The sequence below is a fragment of the Mustelus asterias genome, unplaced genomic scaffold, assembly GCF_964213995.1.
Source record: "Mustelus asterias unplaced genomic scaffold, sMusAst1.hap1.1 HAP1_SCAFFOLD_1357, whole genome shotgun sequence".
NCBI classification, from domain to species: domain Eukaryota; kingdom Metazoa; phylum Chordata; class Chondrichthyes; order Carcharhiniformes; family Triakidae; genus Mustelus; species Mustelus asterias.
Window position 1 is genome coordinate 44,611 of NW_027591302.1, and position 21,014 is coordinate 65,624.

Here is a 21,014-nt window from a genome sequence, read left to right on the forward strand (position 1 = left end):
AGTGAGAGAGGAATATTCATCCCCAGTGTGTACACAGAGTGAGAGAGGAGTATTAATCCCCAGTGTGTACACAGAGTGAGAGAGGAGTATTAATCCCCAGTGTGTACACAGAGTGTGAGAGGAATATTCATGCCCAGTGTGTACACAGAGTGAGAGCGGAGTATTCATCCCCAGTGTGTACACAGAGTGAGAGAGGAGTATTAATCCCCAGTGTGTACACAGAGTGAGAGAGGAGTATTCATCCCCAGCGTGTACACAGAGTGAGAGAGGAGTATTAATCCCCAGTGTGTACACAGAGTGAGAGAGGAATATTCATCCCCAGCGTGTACACAGAGTGAGAGAGGAGTATTAATCCCCAGTGTGTACACAGAGTGAGAGAGGAATATTCATCCCCAGTGTGTACACAGAGTGAGAGAGGAGTATTCATCCCCAGTGTGTACACAGAGTGAGAGCGGAGTATTAATCCCCAGTGTGTACACAGAGTGAGAGAGGAATATTCATCCCCAGTGTGTACACAGAGTGAGAGAGGAGTATTCATCCCCAGCGTGTACACAGAGTGAGAGAGGAGTATTCATCCCCAGCGTGTACACAGAGTGAGAGCGGAGTATTAATCCCCAGTGTGTATACAGGGTGAGAGCGGAGTATTCATCCCCAGTGTGTACACAGAGTGAGAGAGGAGTATTAATCCCCAGTGTGTACACAGAGTGAGAGAGGAGTATTCATCCCCAGTGTGTACACAGAGTGAGAGAGGAATATTAATCCCCTGTGTGTACACAGAGTGAGAGAGGAGTATTAATCCCCAGTGTGTACACAGAGTGAGAGAGGAATATTCATGCCCAGTGTGTACACAGAGTGAGAGAGGAGTATTCATCCCCAGCGTGTACACAGAGTGAGAGAGGAGTATTAATCCCCAGTGTGTACACAGAGTGAGAGAGGAATATTCATCCCCAGCGTGTACACAGAGTGAGAGAGGAGTATTAATCCCCAGTGTGTACACAGAGTGAGAGAGGAATATTCATCCCCAGTGTGTACACAGAGTGAGAGAGGAGTATTCATCCCCAGTGTGTACACAGAGTGAGTGCGGAGTATTCATCCCCAGTGTGTACACAGAGTGAGAGAGGTGTATTAATCCCCAGTGTGTACACTGAGTGAGAGAGGAGTATTCATCCCCAGCGTGTACACAGAGTGAGAGAGGAGTATTAATACCCAGTGTGTACACAGAGTGAGAGAGGAATATTCATCCCCAGTGTGTACACAGAGTGAGAGAGGAGTATTAATCCCCAGTGTGTACACAGAGTGAGAGAGGAGTATTAATCCCCAGTGTGTACACAGAGTGAGAGAGGAGTATTCATCCCCAGTGTGTACACAGAGTGAGAGCGGAGTATTAATCCCCAGTGTGTATACAGGGTGAGAGCGGAGTATTAATCCCCAGTGTGTACACAGAGTGAGAGAGGAATATTAATCCCCAGTGTGTACACAGAGTGAGAGAGGAATATTAATCCCCAGTGTGTTCACAGAGTGAGAGAGGAATATTCATGCCCAGTGTGTACACAGAGTGAGAGCGGAGTATTCATCCCCAGTGTGTACACAGAGTGAGAGCGGAGTATTAATCCCCAGTGTGTACACAGAGTGAGAGAGGAGTATTAATCCCCAGTGTGTACACAGAGTGAGAGAGGAATATTCATCCCCAGTGTGTACACAGAGTGAGAGCGGAGTATTAATCCCCAGTGTGTACACAGAGTGAGAGCGGAGTATTAATCCCCAGTGTGTACACAGAGTGAGAGAGAAATATTCATGCCCAGTGTGTACACAGAGTGAGAGAGGAGTATTAATCCCCAGTGGGTACACAGAGTGAGAGAGGAGTATTCATCCCCAGTGGGTACACAGAGTGAGAGAGGAGTATTCATCCCCAGTGTGTACATGGTGTGGGAGAAGAGTACTAATCGCCAGTGTGTACACGGATTGAGGGATGATTATTCATCCCCAGTGTGTACACAGAGTGAGAGAGGAATATTCATCACCAGTGTGTACACAGAGTGGGAGAGGAGTGTTAATCCCCAGTGTGTACACAGAGTGAGAGCAGAGTATTCATCCTCAGTGCGTACACAGATTGAGAGAGGAGTATTAATCCCCAGTGTGTACACAGAATGATAGAGGAGTATTAATCCCCAGTGTATGTACACAAAGTGAGAGAGGAGTATTAACCCCCAGTCTGTACACAGAGTGAGGGAGGATTATTCATCCCCAGTGTGTACACACAGTGGAAGAGGAGTACTAATCCACAGTGTGTACAAAGAGTGAGAGAGGAGTATTCATCCCAGTATGTACAGAGTGAGAGATGAGTATTAATCACCAGTGTGTACACAGAGTGAGAGAGGAGTATTAATCCCAGTGTGTACACAGAGTGAGAGAGGAGTATTCATCCCCAGTCTGTACACACTGTGGGAGAGGAGTATTAATCCCCAGTGTGTACACAGACTGAGGGAGGATTATTAATCCCCAGTGTGTACGCGGAGTGAGAGCAGAGTATTAATCCTCAATGTGTGCACAGAGTGGGAGAGGAGTATTAATCCCCAGTGTGTACACAGAGTGGGAGAGGAGTATTAATCACCAATGTGTACACAGATTGAGAGAGGAGTTTTAAACCCCAGTGTGTACACAGACCGGGAGAGTATTACTCCCCAGTGTGTACACAGAGAGAGAGAGGAGTATTAATCCACAGCGTATACACAGAGTGAGAGAGGAGTATTAATCCCCAGTCTGGACATGGCGTGAGAGATGAGCATTAATCCCCAGTGTGTACACAGACCGGGAGAATATTAATCCCCAGTGTGTACACAGAGTGAGAGAGGAGTATTAATCTCCAGTGTGTACACAGACCGGGAGAGTATTACTCTCCAGTGTGTACACAGACCGGGAGAGTATTACTCTCCAGTGTGTACACAGAATGAGAGAGGAGTATTAATCCCCAGTGTGTACACAGAGTGAGAGAGGAGTATTAATCCCCAGTGTGTACACAGACTGAGAGAGGAGTATTAATCCCCAATGTGTCCACAGAGTGAGAGAGGAGTATTAATCCCCAATGTGTCCACAGAGTGTGAGAAGAATATTAATCCTGGTCTTGTATTCACTCATTGCAACTGAATGGAGCCAATCATAGAAATCATAGAAACCCTACAGTGCAGAAGGAGGCCATTCGGCCCATCGAGTCTGCACCGACCACAATCCCACCCAGGCCCTACCCCCACATATTTACCCGCTAATCCCTCTAACCTACGCATCTCAGGGGCAATTTTAACCTGGCTAATCAACCTAACCTGCACATCTTTGGACTGTGGGAGGAAACCGGAGCACCCGGAGGAAACCCACGCAGACACGAGGAGAATGTGCAAACTCCACACAGACAGTGACCCGAGCCGGGAATCGAACCCGGGACCCTGGAGCTGTGAAGTAGCAGTGCTAACCACTGTGCCACCGTGCCGCCCTGATGGAATCGATCCCGGGATGCTGGGGCTGGGATGGAATCGATCCCGGGATGCCGGGACTGGGATGAGTTGGAAACAGAGAATGCTGGGAAGGCTCAGCAGGTCAGGCAGCACCCGGAGACAGTGAAAGTGTTAATGTTGGGATTGGATTGGATTGGATTGGATTCAGAGCAGTGCGGAGGGTGCTGGGATTTCTCAGATTGCCATGGGGATTGGCAGATTGGACTGAGTTGAATCTTTCGTGTTCTTACTGCAGGGACAGCCTGTGTGTGAATGATTACGAGGTGAGGAGAGAGGTTGATGATCGAGAGAATCCTCACCCCTCCGACGATGCCACTTACTGTCCCAAACCAGACGCACCTGTTAACGGCTTCCTGAGGGTAAGGTCTCTCTGCGAATAGAGTCACACCGGTTACCCCACACACAATATAAACCACAGTCCTAGCAATGTGGAAATGCAGCAAAAACCCAGCAGGCTTGGCAGCGTCTGCGGAGAGAGAAACAGAGTTAACATTTCGAGTCCATCTGACTCTGCTTCAGAGCTGGTTGGTGTTCAGGTTCTCCGGAGTGTATCATAGAATCATAGAAACCCTACAGTGCAGAAGGAGGCCATTCGGCCCATCGAGTCTGCACCGACCACAATCCCACCCAGGCCCTACCCCCACATATTTACCCGCTAATCCCTCTAACCTACGCATTTTAGGATTCTATGGGGCAATTTTTAACCTGGCCAATCAACCTAACCTGCACATCTTTGGACTGTGGGAGGAAACCGGAGCACCCGGAGGAAACCCACGCAGACACAAGGAGAATGTGCAAACTCCACACAGACAGTGACCCGAGCCGGGAATCGAACCCGGGACCCTGGAGCTGTGAAGCAGCAGTGCTAACCACTGTGCTACCGTGCCGCCAAAGTGTAGGTGGAGCTGGACCCACCTCGACAAGGGGGGAATACGAGGAGGGATTGGTTCGATTTCTGCTCAAAGAACAAAGAACAAAGAACAGTACAGCACAGGAAACAGGCCCTTCGGCCCTCCAAGCCTGTGCCGCTCCTTGGTCCAACTAGACCAATCGTTTGTATCCCTCCATTCCCAGGCTGCTCATGTGACTATCCAGGTAAGTCTTAAACGATGTCAGCGTGCCTGCCTCCACCACCCTACTTGGCAGCGCATTCCAGGCCCCCACCACCCTCTGTATAAAAAACGTCCCTCTGATGTCTGAGTTATACTTCGCCCCTCTCAGCTTGAGCCCGTGACCCCTCGTGATCGTCACCTCCGACCTGGGAAAAAGCTTCCCACTGTTCACCCGATCTATACCCTTCATAATCTTGTATACCTCTATTAGATCTCCCCTCATTCTCCGTCTTTCCAAGGAGAACAACCCCAGTCTACCCAATCTCTCCTCATAGCTAAGACCCTCCATACCAGGCAACATCCTGGTAAACCTTCTCTGCACTCTCTCCAATGCCTCCACGTCCTTCTGGTAGTGCGGCGACCAGAACTGGACGCAGTACTCCAAATGTGGCCTAACCAGCGTTCTATACAGCTGCATCATCAGACTCCAGCTTTTATACTCTATACCCCGTCCTATAAAGGCAAGCATACCATATGCCTTCTTCACCACCTTCTCCACCTGTGTTGCCACCTTCAAGGATTTGTGGACTTGCACACCTAGGTCCCTCTGTGTTTCTATACTCCTGATGACTCTGCCATTTATTGTATAACTCCTCCCTACATTATTTCTTCCAAAATGCATCACTTCGCATTTATCCGGATTAAACTCCATCTGCCACCTCTCCGCCCAATTTTCCAGCCTATCTATATCCTGCTGTATTGCCCGACAATGCTCTTCGCTATCCGCAAGTCCAGCCATCTTCGTGTCATCCGCAAACTTGCTGATTACACCTTGCTCCTATATCTTATGAAGTTATGAACTTATGAGGTTGGCACAGTGGCACAGTGGTTAGCACTGCTGCCTCACAGCGCCAGGGACCCGGGTTCGATTCCCAGCTTGGGTCACTGTCTGTGCGGAGTCTGCACATTCTCACTGTATCTGCGTGGCGTTCCATAAGACACAGGAGCAGAATGAGGCCACTCGGCCCATCGAGTCTGCTCCGCCATTCAATCATGGCTGATATTTTTCTCATCCCCATTCTCCTGCCTTTTCCCCATAACCCCGATCCCCTTATTAATCAAGAACCTATCTATCTCTGTCTGAAAGACACTCAATGACTCGGCCTCCACAGCCTTCTGCGGCAAAGAGTTCTTCCGGGTGTTTCAGTTTCCTCCCACAGTTTGAAAGACGTGCTGGTTAGGGTGCATTGGCCGTGCTAAATTCTCCTTCAGTGTTACCCGAACAGGCGTGTGGCAACTCCCAGGGGATTGTCACAGTAACTTCATTACAGTGTTAATGTAAGCCTACTTGTGACACTAATGAATAAACTTTACTTCTGACCCGGCCTGTATTCACTGGAGTTTAGAAGAACGGGAGGGGATCTGATAGAAATGTATAAGATTCTGACAGGGCTGGGCAGACTGAAAGCAGGGAGGATCTTTCCTCTGACTGGGGGTGGGGGGGTAGGGGGTGGCGGGGCGGGGGGGTAGGGGGGGGGCGGTGTGGATGGGGGTGGGGGGGTAGGGGGGGCGGTGTGGATGGGGGTGGGGGGGTAGGGGGGGCGGTGTGGATGGCGGGGGGGGGGGGGGGGGGGGGGGGGGCGGGGCGGTCCAGAACCCGGGGTCACAGGCTCAGGATTTAGGACAGGCCATTTAGGACTGAGAAATGTCTTCACTCAGAGGGCCCGATTTTACCAAAACTTAATGAGTGCGAAGTCGCGGTAAAGTTGGGCGTCGGGCCTATACCGCGATCTGCACCCGATTCCGAGCAGATCGCGGCTTTACCGACACCCGATCCGGGCAGCTTGACGATTTAAATGCATCAGCATGCATTTAAATCGACTTAATGAACCGCGCGCCCAACCCTCCCGCCAAATCCCACTTTACCGTCTTCTGGCCTGTTCCGGATCCGCGCTTTTAGCGACCTGCAGAATAAAAATCCGAAGCGGATTTCTATTCTGCAGGGAAACCTCCGAAGCCCATCCTCCTCTACCATCCTTCGCAGACCCCCCCCCCCCTGCCCCCCCACCCCGGACCAGACCCCCCTGGGAGTCGCCACACTCCAGCGCCTGTTCGGGTACACTGAGGGAGAATTTAGCACGGCCAATGCACCCTAACCAGCACGTCTTTCAGACTGTGGGAGGAAACTGAAACACCCGGAAGAACTCTTTGCCGCAGAAGGCTGTGGAGGCCGGGTCATTGAGTGTCTTTAAGACAGAGATAGATCGGTTCCTGATTAATAACGGGATCAGAGGTTATGGGGAAAAGGCAGGAGAATGGGGATGAGAAAAATATCAGCCATGATTGAATGGCGGAGCAGAATCGATGGGCCGAGTGGCCTCATTCTGCTCCTGTCTTATGGAACTGCTGGGAGGTAGCCCCCCCGCCCCCCGGCAGACCCCCACCGCCCCACCACCCCGGGATCAGAATTCCTCTAATTCTGTGCAATGTTCAGATGAAAACAAGATGAAAGAAAGGATCCAAGGCTGCTCCAGAGGCAGATTAGCTGCACCCAACGTTGCCCATGCAAATCACATTCATAATTCGGGGCACAGCTGCCATGGAATGTGGGAGAAGAGTTGCCAATACAAACTTCTTTTCACTATGGTTGGTTTCCCAGATTTAGGAATCTCCTTGAATCTTATTTCCAACCAGGTTCCACCACGGGGCCAATTCTTCCAAGTTCACCACATGACTCTGAACATTTGACCACCTGGCTCATGGCGACAGGGACACCAACAATCCAGTTACAGATCACAAATGTATTATACAGGTCACTAATTGCTCACTGGGACACTGTAGTTTAATTACCTTTCCCATAGGTAATTCGGCAGCACAAAGACGATGCTACATTATTTTCAGTTTGCAAGATTCTCTCAAGTCTATCCTCCCCCCCCTCTCTGCTCTCTCTGCTGTTCTTTCCTTTCGCGCCTGGGCGCGCCGCTTCAGATTTTTTTCGAACTGCGCATGCGCAGTTCAGAGTTTCAATCGTTCCGGCAGCGCTAAGCCCCGCCCACTGCACCGGCAAAAAGCGTATGGTCACACTGCAAAGAGGATTCCAGGCTCGGATCTATTTGACGCCCAGATTCGGCATTTCGACTCAATATGGTACAATCAGGCCCAGAGGGTGGTACCATTAGGCTGACAGCTGGAAAGCAATTACTGGGTGGATCCTGTGACATCAGACTGGCTCTGGTTAAGCCCCTCCCACAAAGGATCAGTCGGACTGGGAACCCTGCGGACGGTACCTCACCCCCCCCCCCCCCCCCGCCTGCCCAGAGCCCGAGGCAGGAGTGCGATGGAATAGAAACATTGGAAATAGGAGCTGGAGGAGGCCATTCAGCACCTTGAGCCTGCTGCTAGCTAATCCTCCATCTCAACCCCATCCTCTATCTCTCCCCATTCCCATTGGCATCTTTGGAGTCTGGGGTGGGGGAGGGGTTTCCCCATTGCGATTGGCAGCAAGAGTGAGAAATCCCGTGGGAGACTCCCAAACACTGGTTTACACTGTCAGAATTTTCCATAGGGATTGACCCCTGTTCCCGACAACAACGCATCCGGCAATCCGGATATGGAAAGTCAGGATCCGCAACTTCATTTTTAAAAGATTGGGAAGCCATTTTAAATGCCAGGGGCCAGTGCCCCCCGCCCCCCCCTTACCCTCTGCACCACCACCCCCCCACCACCCCCCCCACCCCCCCCCCCCCCCCCCCCCCGGCCTTCCTGCACACCCGCCCCCCAGCCCGGAATGCCCTCACTCTGACAATCGTGGACAATCTGATGGGGGAGGCGGTGGGTGGGTGGGTGGGTGGGTGGGTGTGAGGAGCGGGTGAATTATCATGCACTGTGGCCTGATAATAATATTTAAATGTGTTCATTGGCCATCCTGTTCATCCTTATTGTCCAGAATCTCAGTGTTCTCAAAGCTCTCCAAACCCTGGGACTTTCCTCAGAGTCACCGGAGAGAGAGAGAGAGAGATTGAGAAAGAGATGGATTATTGGGATTATTTAACAATTCCATCAAAACATCACCAAGGCTCCTTAGGCAGCACCTTCCAAACCCACGGCCACTTCCATCTAGATGGACAAGGGTAGCAGATACCTGGGAACACCCCCACCTGGAGATTCCTCTCCAAGTCACTCATCATCCTGACTTGGAAATATATCGCCGTTCCTTCACTGTCACGGAGTCAAAATCCTGGAACTGCCTCCCTAACAGCACTGTGGGTGTACCTACACCACAGGGACTGCAGTGGTTCCAGAAGGCAGCTCACCACCACCTTCCTCAAGGGGCAATTAGGGATGGGCAATAAATACTGGCCCAGCCAGGGACGCCCACATTCCGTGGACAAATATTTTTAAAAGGTGCCAGGATACAGATTCAAGACCAGTGTCTTCCTGTCTGATAACGGTCATGCTGCTCTGATGTGTGTGAGTTTTTTTCTTACAGATTTCCAAACACTGGTACGCGGTGGCAGAAATGCTGGAGGTGATTTGTTTCTCAGGGTTTGAGCTGCGGGGATATCAGTTTTATCGCTGCCTTCCTGATGGTACCTGGCACAAAGAGGATGTGGAATGTCAACGTGAGGTTCCTGTCATTGTGACTTGTTTTCAAATCCCTCCGTGGCCTCACACCTCCCTCCCGAACCTCCCCCAGACCCACAAACCCTCCCGAGACTCCTGCACTCCTGCACTCCTGCACATTTACTTTAGCCACTCTTTTCCGTTTTATATATTTGTAAAAACTTTTACTATTAGTTTTTATATTTTGTGCTGGTTTAGTTTCATAATCTATCTTTCCTTTCTTAATCGCTTTCTTAGTAGTTCTTTGTTGTTTTTTCAAGCTTTCCCAATCTTCTAATTCCCCACTAGTTTTGGCCATTCTGTACGCATCGATTTTTAACTTAATACTCTCCTTTATCTCCCCTCCCCTCCCCTCCTCTCCCCTCCCCTCCCCTCCCCTCCCCGCCCCTCCCCTCCCCTCCCCTCCCCTCCCCTCCCCTCCCCGCCCCTCCCCTCCCCTCCCCTCCCCGCCCCTCCCCTCCCCTCCCCTCCCCGCCCCTCCCCGCCCCTCCCCTCCCCGCCCCTCCCCGCCCCTCCCCTCCCCTCCCCTCCCCTCCCTCTCCCCTCCTCTCCCCTCCCCTCCCCTCCCCGCCCCTCCCCTCCCCTCCTCTCCCCTCCCCTCCCCTCCTCTCCCCTCCCCGCCCCTCCCCTCCCCTCCCCTCCTCTCCCCGCCCCTCCCCTCCCCTCCCCTCCCCTCCCTGTCCCGGTTCAGTGTGCCAGTGCCAGTGCCGGCTCTGTGCTGAGTGCTTTCTCTGTGTGTGTTGCAGGGACGGTGTGTGTCCGGCCCCGAGTCTCTGAGCCAGCCACAATCCAGCCGCTCCAGAGCGAGTACAGCGTTGGAGAGAGGATCCGTGTCCGCTGCCCACCCAGGATGGCAGCAGCTGGACAGGCTGATTACACGTGTGGACCCAGCCTGAGCTGGGAACCAGAGATCCCGGGGGAAATCCACTGCCAGTCCGGTAAGAGGCTGTGGAGGGAGAGGGTTCCCTGGATTCTCCCTGTGGAACCTCAGCACTCACCCCAGGAGCAGCAGGAAATCCACCCGCTGTCGGAATGCTTGTGACCTTTCGCTGGGGGAAGCCCTTCAAAAAAAGTCAAACTCCAAACTAAACCTTGGAGTTACATCGGAGTTGGGAGCAGGGGGACGCGATGTGGCCCTTTGAATGTCATAATCTTTACTCACAGTAAACGTTTTAACAACACCAGGTTAAAGTCCAACAGGTTTATTTGGTAGCAAATGCCATTAGCTTTCGGAGCGCTGCTCCTTCGTCAGATGGAGTGGAAATGTGCTCTCAAACAGTGCACAGAGACACAAAATCAAGTTACAGAATACTGATTAGAATGTGAATCCCTACAGCCAGCCAGATCTTAAAGATACAGACAATGTGGGTGGAAGGAGCAATGTCAGTGTGAGTGAGTGAGTGTGAGTGAGTGTGAGTGAGTGAGTGAGTGTGAGTGAGTCAGTGTGAGTGAGTCAGTGTGAGTGTGAGTCAGTGTGTGTGTGTGAGTCAGTGTGAGTGTGTGAGTCAGTGCGAATGAGTCAGTGTGAGTGTGAGTCAGTGTGAGTGTGAGTGAGTCAGTGTGAGTGTGAGTCAGTGTGAGTGTGAGTGAGTCAGTGTGAGTGTGAGTCAGTGTGAGTGAGTCAGTGTGAGTGTGAGTGAGTCAGTGTGAGTGTGAGTGAGTGAGTGTGAGTCAGTGTGAGTGAGTCAGTGTGAGTGTGAGTCAGTATGAGTGTGAGTCAGTGTGAGTGAGTCAGTGTGAGTGAGTCAGTGTGTGAGTCAGTGTGAGTGTGAGTCAGTGTGAGTGTGAGTTGGTGTGAGTCAGTGTGAGTGTGAGTCAGTGTGAGTGTGAGTCAGTGTGAGTGTGAGTGTGAGTCAGTGTGAGTGAGTCAGTGTGAGTGTGAGTCAGTGTGAGTCAGTGTGAGTGTGAGTCAGTGTGAGTGTGAGTCAGTGTGAGTGAGTCAGTGTGAGTGTGAGTCAGTGTGAGTGAGTCAGTGTGAGTGAGTCAGTGTGAGTGTGAGTCAGTGTGTGAGTCAGTGTGAGTGTGAGTCAGTGTGAGTGTGAGTCAGTGTGTGTGTCAGTGTGAGTGAGTCAGTGTGAGTGTAGTCAGTGTGAGTCAGTGTGAGTGAGTCAGTGTGAGTGTGAGTCAGTGTGAGTGTAGGTCAGTGTGAGTGTAGGTCAGTGTGAGTCAGTGTGAGTGTGAGTCAGTGTGAGTGAGTCAGTGTGAGTGTGAGTCAGTGTGAGTGAGTCTGTGTGAGTGAGTCAGTGTGTGTGAGTCAGTGTGTGTGAGTCAGTGTGAGTGTGAGTCAGAGTGAGTGTGAGTCAGTGTGAGTGAGTCAGTGTGAGTGTGTGTGAGTGAGTCAGTGTGAGTGTGAGTCAGTGAGTGTGAGTCAGTGTGAGTGTGAGTCAGTGTGAGTGAGTCAGTGTGAGTGAGTCAGTGTGAGTGTGAGTCAGTGTGAGGGTGAGTCAGTGTGAGTGTGAGTCAGTGTGAGTGTGTGTGAGTGAGTCAGTGTGAGTGTGTGTGAGTGAGTCAGTGTGAGTGTGAGGCAGTGTGTGAGTCAGTGTGAGTGTGAGTCAGTGTGAGTGTGAGTCAGTGTGAGTGTGAGTCAGTGTGAGTGTGAGTGAGTCAGTGTGAGTCAGTGTGAGTGTCAGTGTGAGTGTCAGTATGAGTGTGAATCAGTGTGAGTCAGTGTGAGTCAGTGTGAGTGTGTCAGTGTGAGTGTGAGTCAGTGTGAGTGTCAGTATGAGTGTGAGTCAGTGTGAGTGTGTCAGTGTGAGTGTGAGTCAGTGTGAGTGTGGGTCAGTGTGTGAGTCAGTGTGTGTGAGTCAGTGTGAGTGTGTCAGTGTGAGTGTGTCAGTGTGAGTGTGTCAGTGTGAGTGCTCCCTCAGTCACTCACTCACTGTGTCAGTCACATTGCCGCTCTCTCTCTCTCTCTCTCTGTGAGATTCTAACCAATGGTTTTATTCACCAGTTATCGATACCTCGGTTTGTCAGCCCGGGAAGAAGCTGAGTGAGGGCCAGTGCGTCTGCATGTCAGTGGAACAGGATTGTGGGTACGTGACTCTGCACTCTGCGCACTGCGTCTTCCCCTGCGCACTGGCTCTGCCCCGGCGCACTGGCTCTGCCCCGGCGCACTGGCTCTGACTCTGCGCACTGCGTCTGCCCCGGCGCACTGCGTCTGCCCCGGCGCACTGCGTCTGCCCCGGCGCACTGGCTCTGCCCCGGCACACTGGCTCTGACTCTGCGCACTGGCTCTGCCCCGGCGCACTGGCTCTGCCCCGGCACACTGGCTCTGCCCCGGCGCACTGGCTCTGCCCCGGCGCACTGGCTCTGCCCTGGCGCACTGGCTCTGCCCCGGCGCACTGCGTCTGCCCCGGAGCACTGCGTCTGCCCCGGCGCACTGGCTCTGACTCTGCGCACTGCGTCTGCCCCTGTGCACTGGCTCTGCCCCTGCGCACTGGCTCTGCCCCGGCGCACTGGCTCTGACTCTGCGCACTGCGTCTGCCCCGGCGCACTGCGTCTGCCCCGGCGCACTGGCTCTGCCCCGGCGCACTGGCTCTGACTCTGCGCACTGGCTCTGCCCCTGCGCACTGGCTCTGCCCCTGCGCACTGGCTCTGCCCCTGCGCACTGGCTCTGCCCCGGCGCACTGGCTCTGCCCCGGCGCACTGGCTCTGCCCCGGCGCACTGGCTCTGCCCCTGCGCACTGGCTCTGCCCCTGCGCACTGGCTCTGCCCCCGCGCACTGGCTCTGCCCCCGCGCACTGGCTCTGCCCCGGTGCACTGGCTCTGCCCCCGCGCACTGGCTCTGCCCCCGCGCACTGGCTCTGCCCCCGCGCACTGGCTCTGCCCCGGTGCACTGGCTGTATCTTTGCTGTGTGTGTGTCTTGTTGTTACATCGTCAATGTTATTTTGTCTGTGCATTTCTCGTCTCTGAGTTTCTTTCTCATAAATTGCATTTCTCTGTGTGTGAGAGTGCCCTGTGTGTGTTTGTGTGGTTTATTTTTTGAGTGTAAGTGTGAGAGTGTGGGTGGGTGTGTCAACGTGTCAATGTGTGTGTGCATGCATCAATGTGCGTGCGTGTCACTGTGTGTGTTACTGTGTGTGTCACTGTGTGAGTCAGTGTGTGTGTGTCAGTGTGTGTGGGTCAGTGTGTGTGTGTCAGTATGTGAGTCAGTGTGTGTGTGTCAGTGTGTGTGAGGGTCAGTGTGTGTGAGGGTTAGTGTGTGTGGGTCAGTGTGTGTGGGTCTGTGTGTGGGTCAGTGTGTGTGTGTCAGTATGTGAGTCAGTGTGTGTGTGTCAGTGTGTGTGTGGGTTAGTGTGTGTGGGTCAGTGTGTGTGCGTCAGTGTATGTGGGTCAGTGTGTGTGGGTCAGTGTGTGTGCGTCAGTGTGTGTGCGTCAGTGTGCGTGGGTCAGTGTGCGTGGGTCAGTGTGTGTGGGTCAGTGTGTGTGGGTCAGTGTGTGTGCGTCAGTGTGCGTGGGTCAGTGTGCGTGGGTCAGTGTGTGTGGGTCAGTGTGTGCGCGTCAGTGTGTGTGGGTCAGTGTGTGTGGGTCAGTGTGTGTGCGTCAGTGTGTGTGCGTCAGTGTGTGTGGGTCAGTGTGTGTGGGTCAGTGTGTGCGCGTCAGTGTATGTGGGTCAGTGTGTGTGGGTCAGTGTGTGTGGGTCAGTGTGTGCGCGTCAGTGTGTGTGGGTCAGTGTGTGTGGGTCAGTGTGTGGGTCAGTGTGTGGGTCAGTGTGTGGGTCAGTGTGTGTGGGTCAGTGTGTGTGGGTCAGTGTGTGTGTCAGTGTGTGGGTCAGTGTGTGTGTCAGTGTGTGGGTCAGTGTGTGTGGGTCAGTGTGTGGGTCAGTGTGTGTGGGTCAGTGTGTGTGTCAGTGTGTGTGTGTCAGTGTGTGTGGGTCAGTGTGTGTGGGTCAGTGTGTGTGGGTCAGTGTGTGGGTCAGTGTGAGGGTCAGTGTGTGGGTCAGTGTGTGTGGGTCAGTGTGTGGGTCAGTGTGTGGGTCAGTGTGTGTGGGTCAGTGTGTGGGTCAGTGTGTGTGGGTCGGTGTGTGGGTCAGTGTGTGTGGGTCAGTTTGTGGGTCAGTGTGTGTGGGTCAGTGTGTGTGGGTCAGTGTGTGGGTCAGTGTGTGTGGGTCAGTGTGTGGGTCAGTGTGTGGGTCAGTGTGTGTGGGTCAGTGTGTGTGGGTCAGTGTGTGTGTCAGTGTGTGGGTCAGTGTGTGTGGGTCAGTGTGTGTGTCAGTGTGTGTGGGTCAGTGTGTGTGGCAGTGTGTGTGGGTCAGTGTGTGGGTCAGTGTGTGGGTCAGTGTGTGGGTCAGTGTGTGTGGGTCAGTGTGTTTGGTCAGTGTGTGGGTCAGTGTGTGGGTCAGTGTGTGGGTCAGTGTGTGTGGGTCAGTGTGTGGGTCAGTGTGTGGGTCAGTGTGTGGGTCAGTGTGTGGGTCAGCGTGTGGGTCAGTGTGTGTGGGTCAGTGTGTGTGGGTCAGTGTGTGTGGGTCAGTGTGTGTGGGTCAGTGTGTGGGTCAGTGTGTGTGGGTCAGTGTGTGTGGGTCAGTGTGTGGGTCAGTGTGTGTGGGTCAGTGTGTGGGTCAGTGTGTGGGTCAGTGTGTGGGTCAGTGTGTGTGGGTCAGTGTGTGTGGGTCAGTGTGTGGGTCAGTGTGTGTGGGTCAGTGTGTGTGGGTCAGTGTGTGTGGGTCAGTGTGTGTGGGTCAGTGTGTGGGTCAGTGTGTGTGGGTCAGTGTGTGGGTCAGTGTGTGTGGGTCAGTGTGTGTGGGTCAGTGTGTGGGTCAGTGTGTGTGGGTCAGTGTGTGGGTCCGTGTGTGGGTCAGTGTGTGTGGGTCAGTGTGTGGGTCAGTGTGTGGGTCAGTGTGTGGGTCAGTGTGTGTGGGTCAGTGTGTGTGGGTCAGTGTGTGTGTCAGTGTGTGGGTCAGTGTGTGGGTCAGCGTGTGGGTCAGTGTGTGTGGGTCAGTGTGTGTGTGTCAGTATGTGAGTCAGTGTGTGTGTGTCAGTGTGTGTGAGGGTCAGTGTGTGTGAGGGTTAGTGTGTGTGGGTCAGTGTGTGTGGTTCTGTGTGTGGGTCAGTGTGTGTGTGTCAGTATGTGAGTCAGTGTGTGTGTGTGTCAGTGTGTGTGTGGGTCAGTGTGTGTGGGTCAGTGTGTGTGCGTCAGTGTATGTGGGTCAGTGTGTGGGGGTCAGTGTGTGTGCGTCAGTGTGTGTGCGTCAGTGCGTGTGCGTCAGTGTGCGTGCGTCAGTGTGCGTGGGTCAGTGTGCGTGGGTCAGTGTGTGTGGGTCAGTGTGTGTGGGTCAGTGTGTGTGGGTCAGTGTGTGTGCGTCAGTGTGTGTGGGTCAGTGTGTGGGTCAGTGTGTGGGTCAGTGTGTGGGTCAGTGTGTGTGGGTCAGTGTGTGTGTCAGTGTGTGGGTCAGTGTGTGTGTCAGTGTGTGGGTCAGTGTGTGTGGGTCAGTGTGTGGGTCAGTGTGTGTGTCAGTGTGTGTGGGTCAGTGTGTGGGTCAGTGTGTGTGGGTCAGTGTGTGTGGGTCAGTGTGTGGGTCAGTGTGTGGGTCAGTGTGTGGGTCAGTGTGTGGGTCAGTGTGTGTGGGTCAGTGTGTGGGTCAGTGTGCGTGGGTCAGTGTGTGTGGGTCAGTGTGTGTGGCTCAGTGTGTGTGGGTCTGTGTGTGTGGGTCAGTGTGTGGGTCAGTGAGTGTGGGTCAGTGTGTGGGTCAGTGTGTGGGTCAGTGTGTGTGGGTCAGTGTGTGTGTCAGTGTGTGGGTCAGCGTGTGGGTCAGTGTGTGTGGGTCAGTGTGTGTGTCAGTGTGTGTGGGTCAGTGTGTGTGTCAGTGTGTGTGGGTCAGTGTGTGGGTCAGTGTGTGTGGGTCAGTGTGTGTGGGTCAGTGTGTGGGTCAGTGTGTGGGTCAGTGTGTGGGTCAGTGTGTGGGTCAGCGTGTGGGTCAGTGTGTGTGGGTCAGTGTGTGTGGGTCAGTGTGTGGGTCAGTGTGTGTGGGTCAGTGTGTGAGGGTCAGTGTGTGGGTCAGTGTGTGTGGGTCAGTGTGTGGGTCAGTGTGTGGGTCAGTGTGTGGGTCAGTGTGTGTGGGTCAGTGTGTGGGTCAGTGTGTGTGGGTCAGTGTGTGTGGGTCAGTGTGTGGGTCAGTGTGTGTGGGTCAGTGTGTGGGTCAGTGTGTGGGTCAGTGTGTGGGTCAGTGTGTGTGGGTCAGTGTGTGTGGGTCAGTGTGTGGGTCAGTGTGTGGGTCAGTGTGTGTGGGTCTGTGTGTGTGGGTCAGTGTGTGTGTCAGTGTGTGGGTCAGTGTGTGGGTCAGCGTGTGGGTCAGTGTGTGTGGGTCATTGTGTGTGGGTCAGTGTGTGGGTCAGTGTGTGGGTCAGTGTGTGTGTCAGTGTGTGTGTCAGTGTGTGGGTCAGTGTGTGGGTCAGCGTGTGTGGGTCAGTGTGTGTGGGTCAGTGTGTGTGGGTCAGTGTGTGTGGGTCAGTGTGTGGGTCAGTGTGTGTGGGTCAGTGTGTGTGGGTCAGTGTGTGGGTCAGTGTGTGTGGGTCAGTGTGTGTGGGTCTGTGTGTGTGGGTCTGTGTGTGTGGGTCAGTGTGTGTGGGTCAGTGTGTGGGTCAGTGTGTGGGTCAGTGTGTGTCCCTCACTAACAGGCCTGACTCTCTGCCCTGGTACTTGCAGCATTGCGGACCGTTGGGAGTTGTGTGTATTCGATGCTGCCGCTCAGGCTCTGCTCAATAGCTCCAGCTGTGCCTATTTGGCAAACAGATGTTTGGGGCAGGAGCTGCAGCTGGTGAAGGAAGGACCGTGTGAGGATTCTGACCTGCCCTGGGCAGTGGAGCGAACCCGCTTGTCCACCTCCAGCTCCAAGAGGGAGCTCTGTGCCTCCGTGGACACGTGCTATGACTGGGAGAGGTGCCGAGGTAACGGTGAAAGTTGGGATGGATCTTGGGTGTGAGCTGTAGATCGGAGAGTGGCCGCTCTGGCTGGCTGGGCTTGGGCCCCTCCATGGAAACTCTATGGGGCTGGGCCTTCGATATCTCAATTCCGCCCCCACTCCCACTATCCCGTTCTGTATCACTAGCCCTGGGGAGCTTGTGTCTGAATAACACTGCGCTGTCTCTGTGATTCTCCCTCAGACACCGACCGGTTTCACAGCCCCTCCCTGAGAAACCCGAGCTGTAAGGGGCTGGGAACTCGCCACACCGACTGGCTGCTGAGTCAGAGCGTAATCCTGTTCCGATCGTCACACTGACACAGTCACACATTTCGCTCCCTCACATCCAGATTCACAACAACCGGAATATTCCAAAACCAGCCAGGGAATTGTCAAATTGTTGTAATGTCGGAAACACAGCAGCCAATTCATGCAAAGCAAAATCCCACAAACAACAATAACCGGATAATCTAGTTTCACACATTGATCAGTCTCTTTGTAGAATCATAGAATCCCTACACTGCAGAAAGAGGCCATTCAGCCCATTGAATCTGGGCCGAACGCAATCCCACCCAGACCCTATCCCCACAACCCCATCCATTTACCCTAGCTAGTCCCCCTGACACTGAGGGGCAATTTAACACGACCAATCCATCTAACCTGCACATCTTTGGACTGTGGGAGGAAACCGGAGCACCCGGAGGAAACCCACACAGACACGGGGAGAATGTGCAAACTCCGCACAGACAGTGACCCAAGCCGGGAATCGAACCCGGATCCCTGGCACTGTGAGGCAGCAGTGCTAACCACTGTGTCACCGTATCAAGGGATAAATGTTGACCCGAACACCGCTGCTCTCTTTCGGAATGTTGCTGTGGGATCTTTCACACCCACTGCAGAGTGGGGACAGAGCCACTGCTTAATCATAGAATCCCAACAGCACAGAAAGAGGCCATTCAGCCCATTGAGTCTGACACTGACTCTCCAAAAGAGCATTTTAACCCCACTCTATCCCCATAATCCCACACATTTACTATATAGAGTCATAGTGGTTTACAGCTACTATGGCCAATCCATCTAACCTGCATGTCTTTCAGACTGTGGCAGGAAACTGGAGTATCCGGAGGTAAGTTTGCTGATGACACAAAGGTTGGAGGTGTTGTGGATAGTTTGGAGGGATGTCAGAAGTTGCAGCGAGACATTGATTGGATGCAAGACTGGGCGGAGAAGTGGCAGATGGAGTTCAACCCAGATAAGTGTGAGGTGGTTCATTTTGGCAGGTCAAATAGGATGGCGGAATATAATATTAATGGTAGGACTCTTGGCAGAGTGGAAGATCAGAAGGATCTTGGGGTCCGAGTTCATAGGACGCTCAAAGCAGCTGTGCAGGTTGAGGCTGTGGTTAAGGCGTATGGTGTACTGGCCTTCATCAATCGAGGAATTGAGTTTAGGAGTCGTGAGATAATGTTGCAGCTATATAAGACCCTGGTCAGACCCCACTTGGAGTACTGTGCTCAGTTCTGGTCGCCTCATTACAGGAAGGATGTGGAAGCCATAGAAAGGGTGCAGAGGAGACTTACAAGGATGTTGCCTGGTTGCGGAACATGCCTTATGAGGATAGGTTGAGTGAGCTCGGCCTTTTCTCCTTGGAGAGACGAAGGATGAGGGGTGACCTGATAGAGGTGTATAAGATGTTGAGAGGGATTGATCGAGTGGACAGTCAGAGGCTATTTCCCAGGGCTGAAATGGTTGCCACAAGAGGTCACAGGTTTAAGGTGCTGGGGAGTAGGTACAGGGGAGATGTCAGGGGTACGTTTTTCACTCAGAGGGTGGTGGGTGCGTGGAATGGGCTGCCAGCAACGGTGGTGGAGGCGGATTCGATAGGGTCTTTTAAGAGACTTTTAGATAAGTACATGGAACTTAGTAAGATAGAGGGTTATAGGTAAGCCTAGTAATCGCTAAGGTAGGGACATGTTCGGCACAACTTTGTGGGCTGAAGGGCCTGTATTGTGCTGTAGTTTTTCTATGTTTCTATGAAACCCATGCAGACACGGGGAGAACGTACAAACTCCACACAGACAGTGACCCAAGCCGGGAATCGAACCCAGGTCCCTGGTGCTGTGAAGCAGCAGTGCTAACCACTGTGCTACCGTGCCGCCACCCACAGCTCATCTGTGAAAGACAGCACCACCAGCAATGCAGGACTGGAACGTCAGCCCAGGTTTTTGTGTTGAAAGGTTCATAGAATGAATAGAATCATGGAATCCCTACAGTACAGAAAGAGGCCATTCGGCCCATCGAGTCTGCACCGACCACAATCCCACCCAGGCCCTACCCCCATATCCCAACATATTTTACCCGCTAATCCCTCTAATCTACACATCCCAGGACACTAAGGGGCAATTTTAGCATGGCCAATCTACCTAACCCCCACATCTTTGGTTCTGGGATGGGACTTGAACCTCCAACCTTCTGACTGACAGACGAGTGTGTTCGCCCCGGAGCCACAGGCGATGTGTCACTGGGGAGGGGGGGGAGGGGGGGCAGGGTAGGGTGGGGGAGCAGTCTGGGTGCTGCTGCCTCTCTCAGCTTTCTGCATTAGCAACAGTGAGTGTAGCAAATTCCTGGGCAGGATATTCCGGCCTCACTCACCCCAAAACCAGAAAGTCCCACCCGAGATCAATGGACCTTTCCATGGTCGCCACCCCCCGCCACCCCCCCCCCCCCCCCCCCCCTCTCCCCTCCCCCCGCCTTCCCACCCTCAATTCCCGTGGCGGACAGGACGGGAGAATTCACCCCACTGTCTCACCCTAACACTGACCTTTCATTTGCCTTTCTCTTTCCCTCAGAGTCAAAGTGCACCTGCCTGCTCCCCAATCAATGTCCTCACGGAGATGCAAAGGATTACTGTATCGTCTTTCGCTCCCGGGAGCAGAGAGTTAGTCTGTGTAAGCTGGGAACGATAATATGCAAGAAGATTCCATTTCAGATGTGCGCTTCCTCTGAGCCAACATTCCAGACCCCTGAGCACTGAGAATCGCAACCAAGCCTCAGCGACATCTCAGAATGAGAGACCTTGCAAAGATATCGGAGGACAGAAACATAAGGAGACCACTGATCCCCGCAAACCTGTTCACCACAAACTATATCGCAAAATATATCTTCCTATTCGTACTAAACACTCTGTTATCTGTTTAAAGAACGGTTTTTTAAATTTGAAATAAAATCAATGAGATTGAAAGCATCGCAATTGTTTCGAATCGATTTGTATTGAACTGGGGGGATATGATTGGTTTGGGAATGGACGGTGAGATCAACAAAGCATTCTTTCTGGTTGTATCACAGCTTGGTCTGGGGCTCCTGCTCTGCCCAAGACCGCAAGGAACTACAAAAGGTCGTGAATGTAGCCCAGTCCATCACGCAAACCAGCCTCCCATCCATTGACTCTGTCTACACTTCCCGCTGCCTCGGCAAAGCAGCCAGCATAATTAAGGACCCCACGCACCCCGGACATTCTCTCTTCCACTTTGTTCTGTCGGGACAAAGATACAAATGTCTGAGGTCACGTATCAACCGTCTCAAGAACAGCTTCTTCCCTGCTGCTGTCAGACTTTTGAATGGACCTACCTTGCATTAGGTTGATCTTTCTCTACACCCTAGCTATGACTGTAACACTACATTCTGCACTCTCTCGTTTCCTTCTCTATGAACGGTATGCTTTGTCTGTACAGCGTGCAAGAAACAATACTTTTCACTCTATATTAATACATGTGACAATAATAAATCAAATAAAAATTTTCAATTTGGAAAGATGCAGAAAGGGTACAGACACTCCTGTCTGACTCCACATTGAACTGGGAATAGTTTACCCCACTCTGTTTAAAGTGAATATACATTTATATAGCGCCATTAATGGAATGAAATATCCCCTGGTC

At 52.9% G+C, this 21,014-nt stretch overlaps 1 protein-coding gene across 1 annotated transcript in view; it reads left to right on the forward strand.

The window, feature by feature from the left end:
* Positions 1 to 20,324, forward strand: part of LOC144488180 (complement component C6-like) — a 59,826-nt gene extending 39,502 nt beyond the window's left edge. The window contains exons 6-11 of the mRNA XM_078206205.1: positions 3,742 to 3,865; positions 9,048 to 9,180; positions 9,928 to 10,119; positions 12,132 to 12,213; positions 16,824 to 17,065; positions 19,929 to 20,324. Coding sequence (XP_078062331.1) covers positions 3,742 to 3,865; positions 9,048 to 9,180; positions 9,928 to 10,119; positions 12,132 to 12,213; positions 16,824 to 17,065; positions 19,929 to 20,113 — 958 coding nt within the window. The 3' untranslated portion in view covers positions 20,114 to 20,324. The remainder of the gene's footprint in view (positions 1 to 3,741; positions 3,866 to 9,047; positions 9,181 to 9,927; positions 10,120 to 12,131; positions 12,214 to 16,823; positions 17,066 to 19,928) is intronic.
* Positions 20,325 to 21,014: the final 690 nt, after the last annotated feature.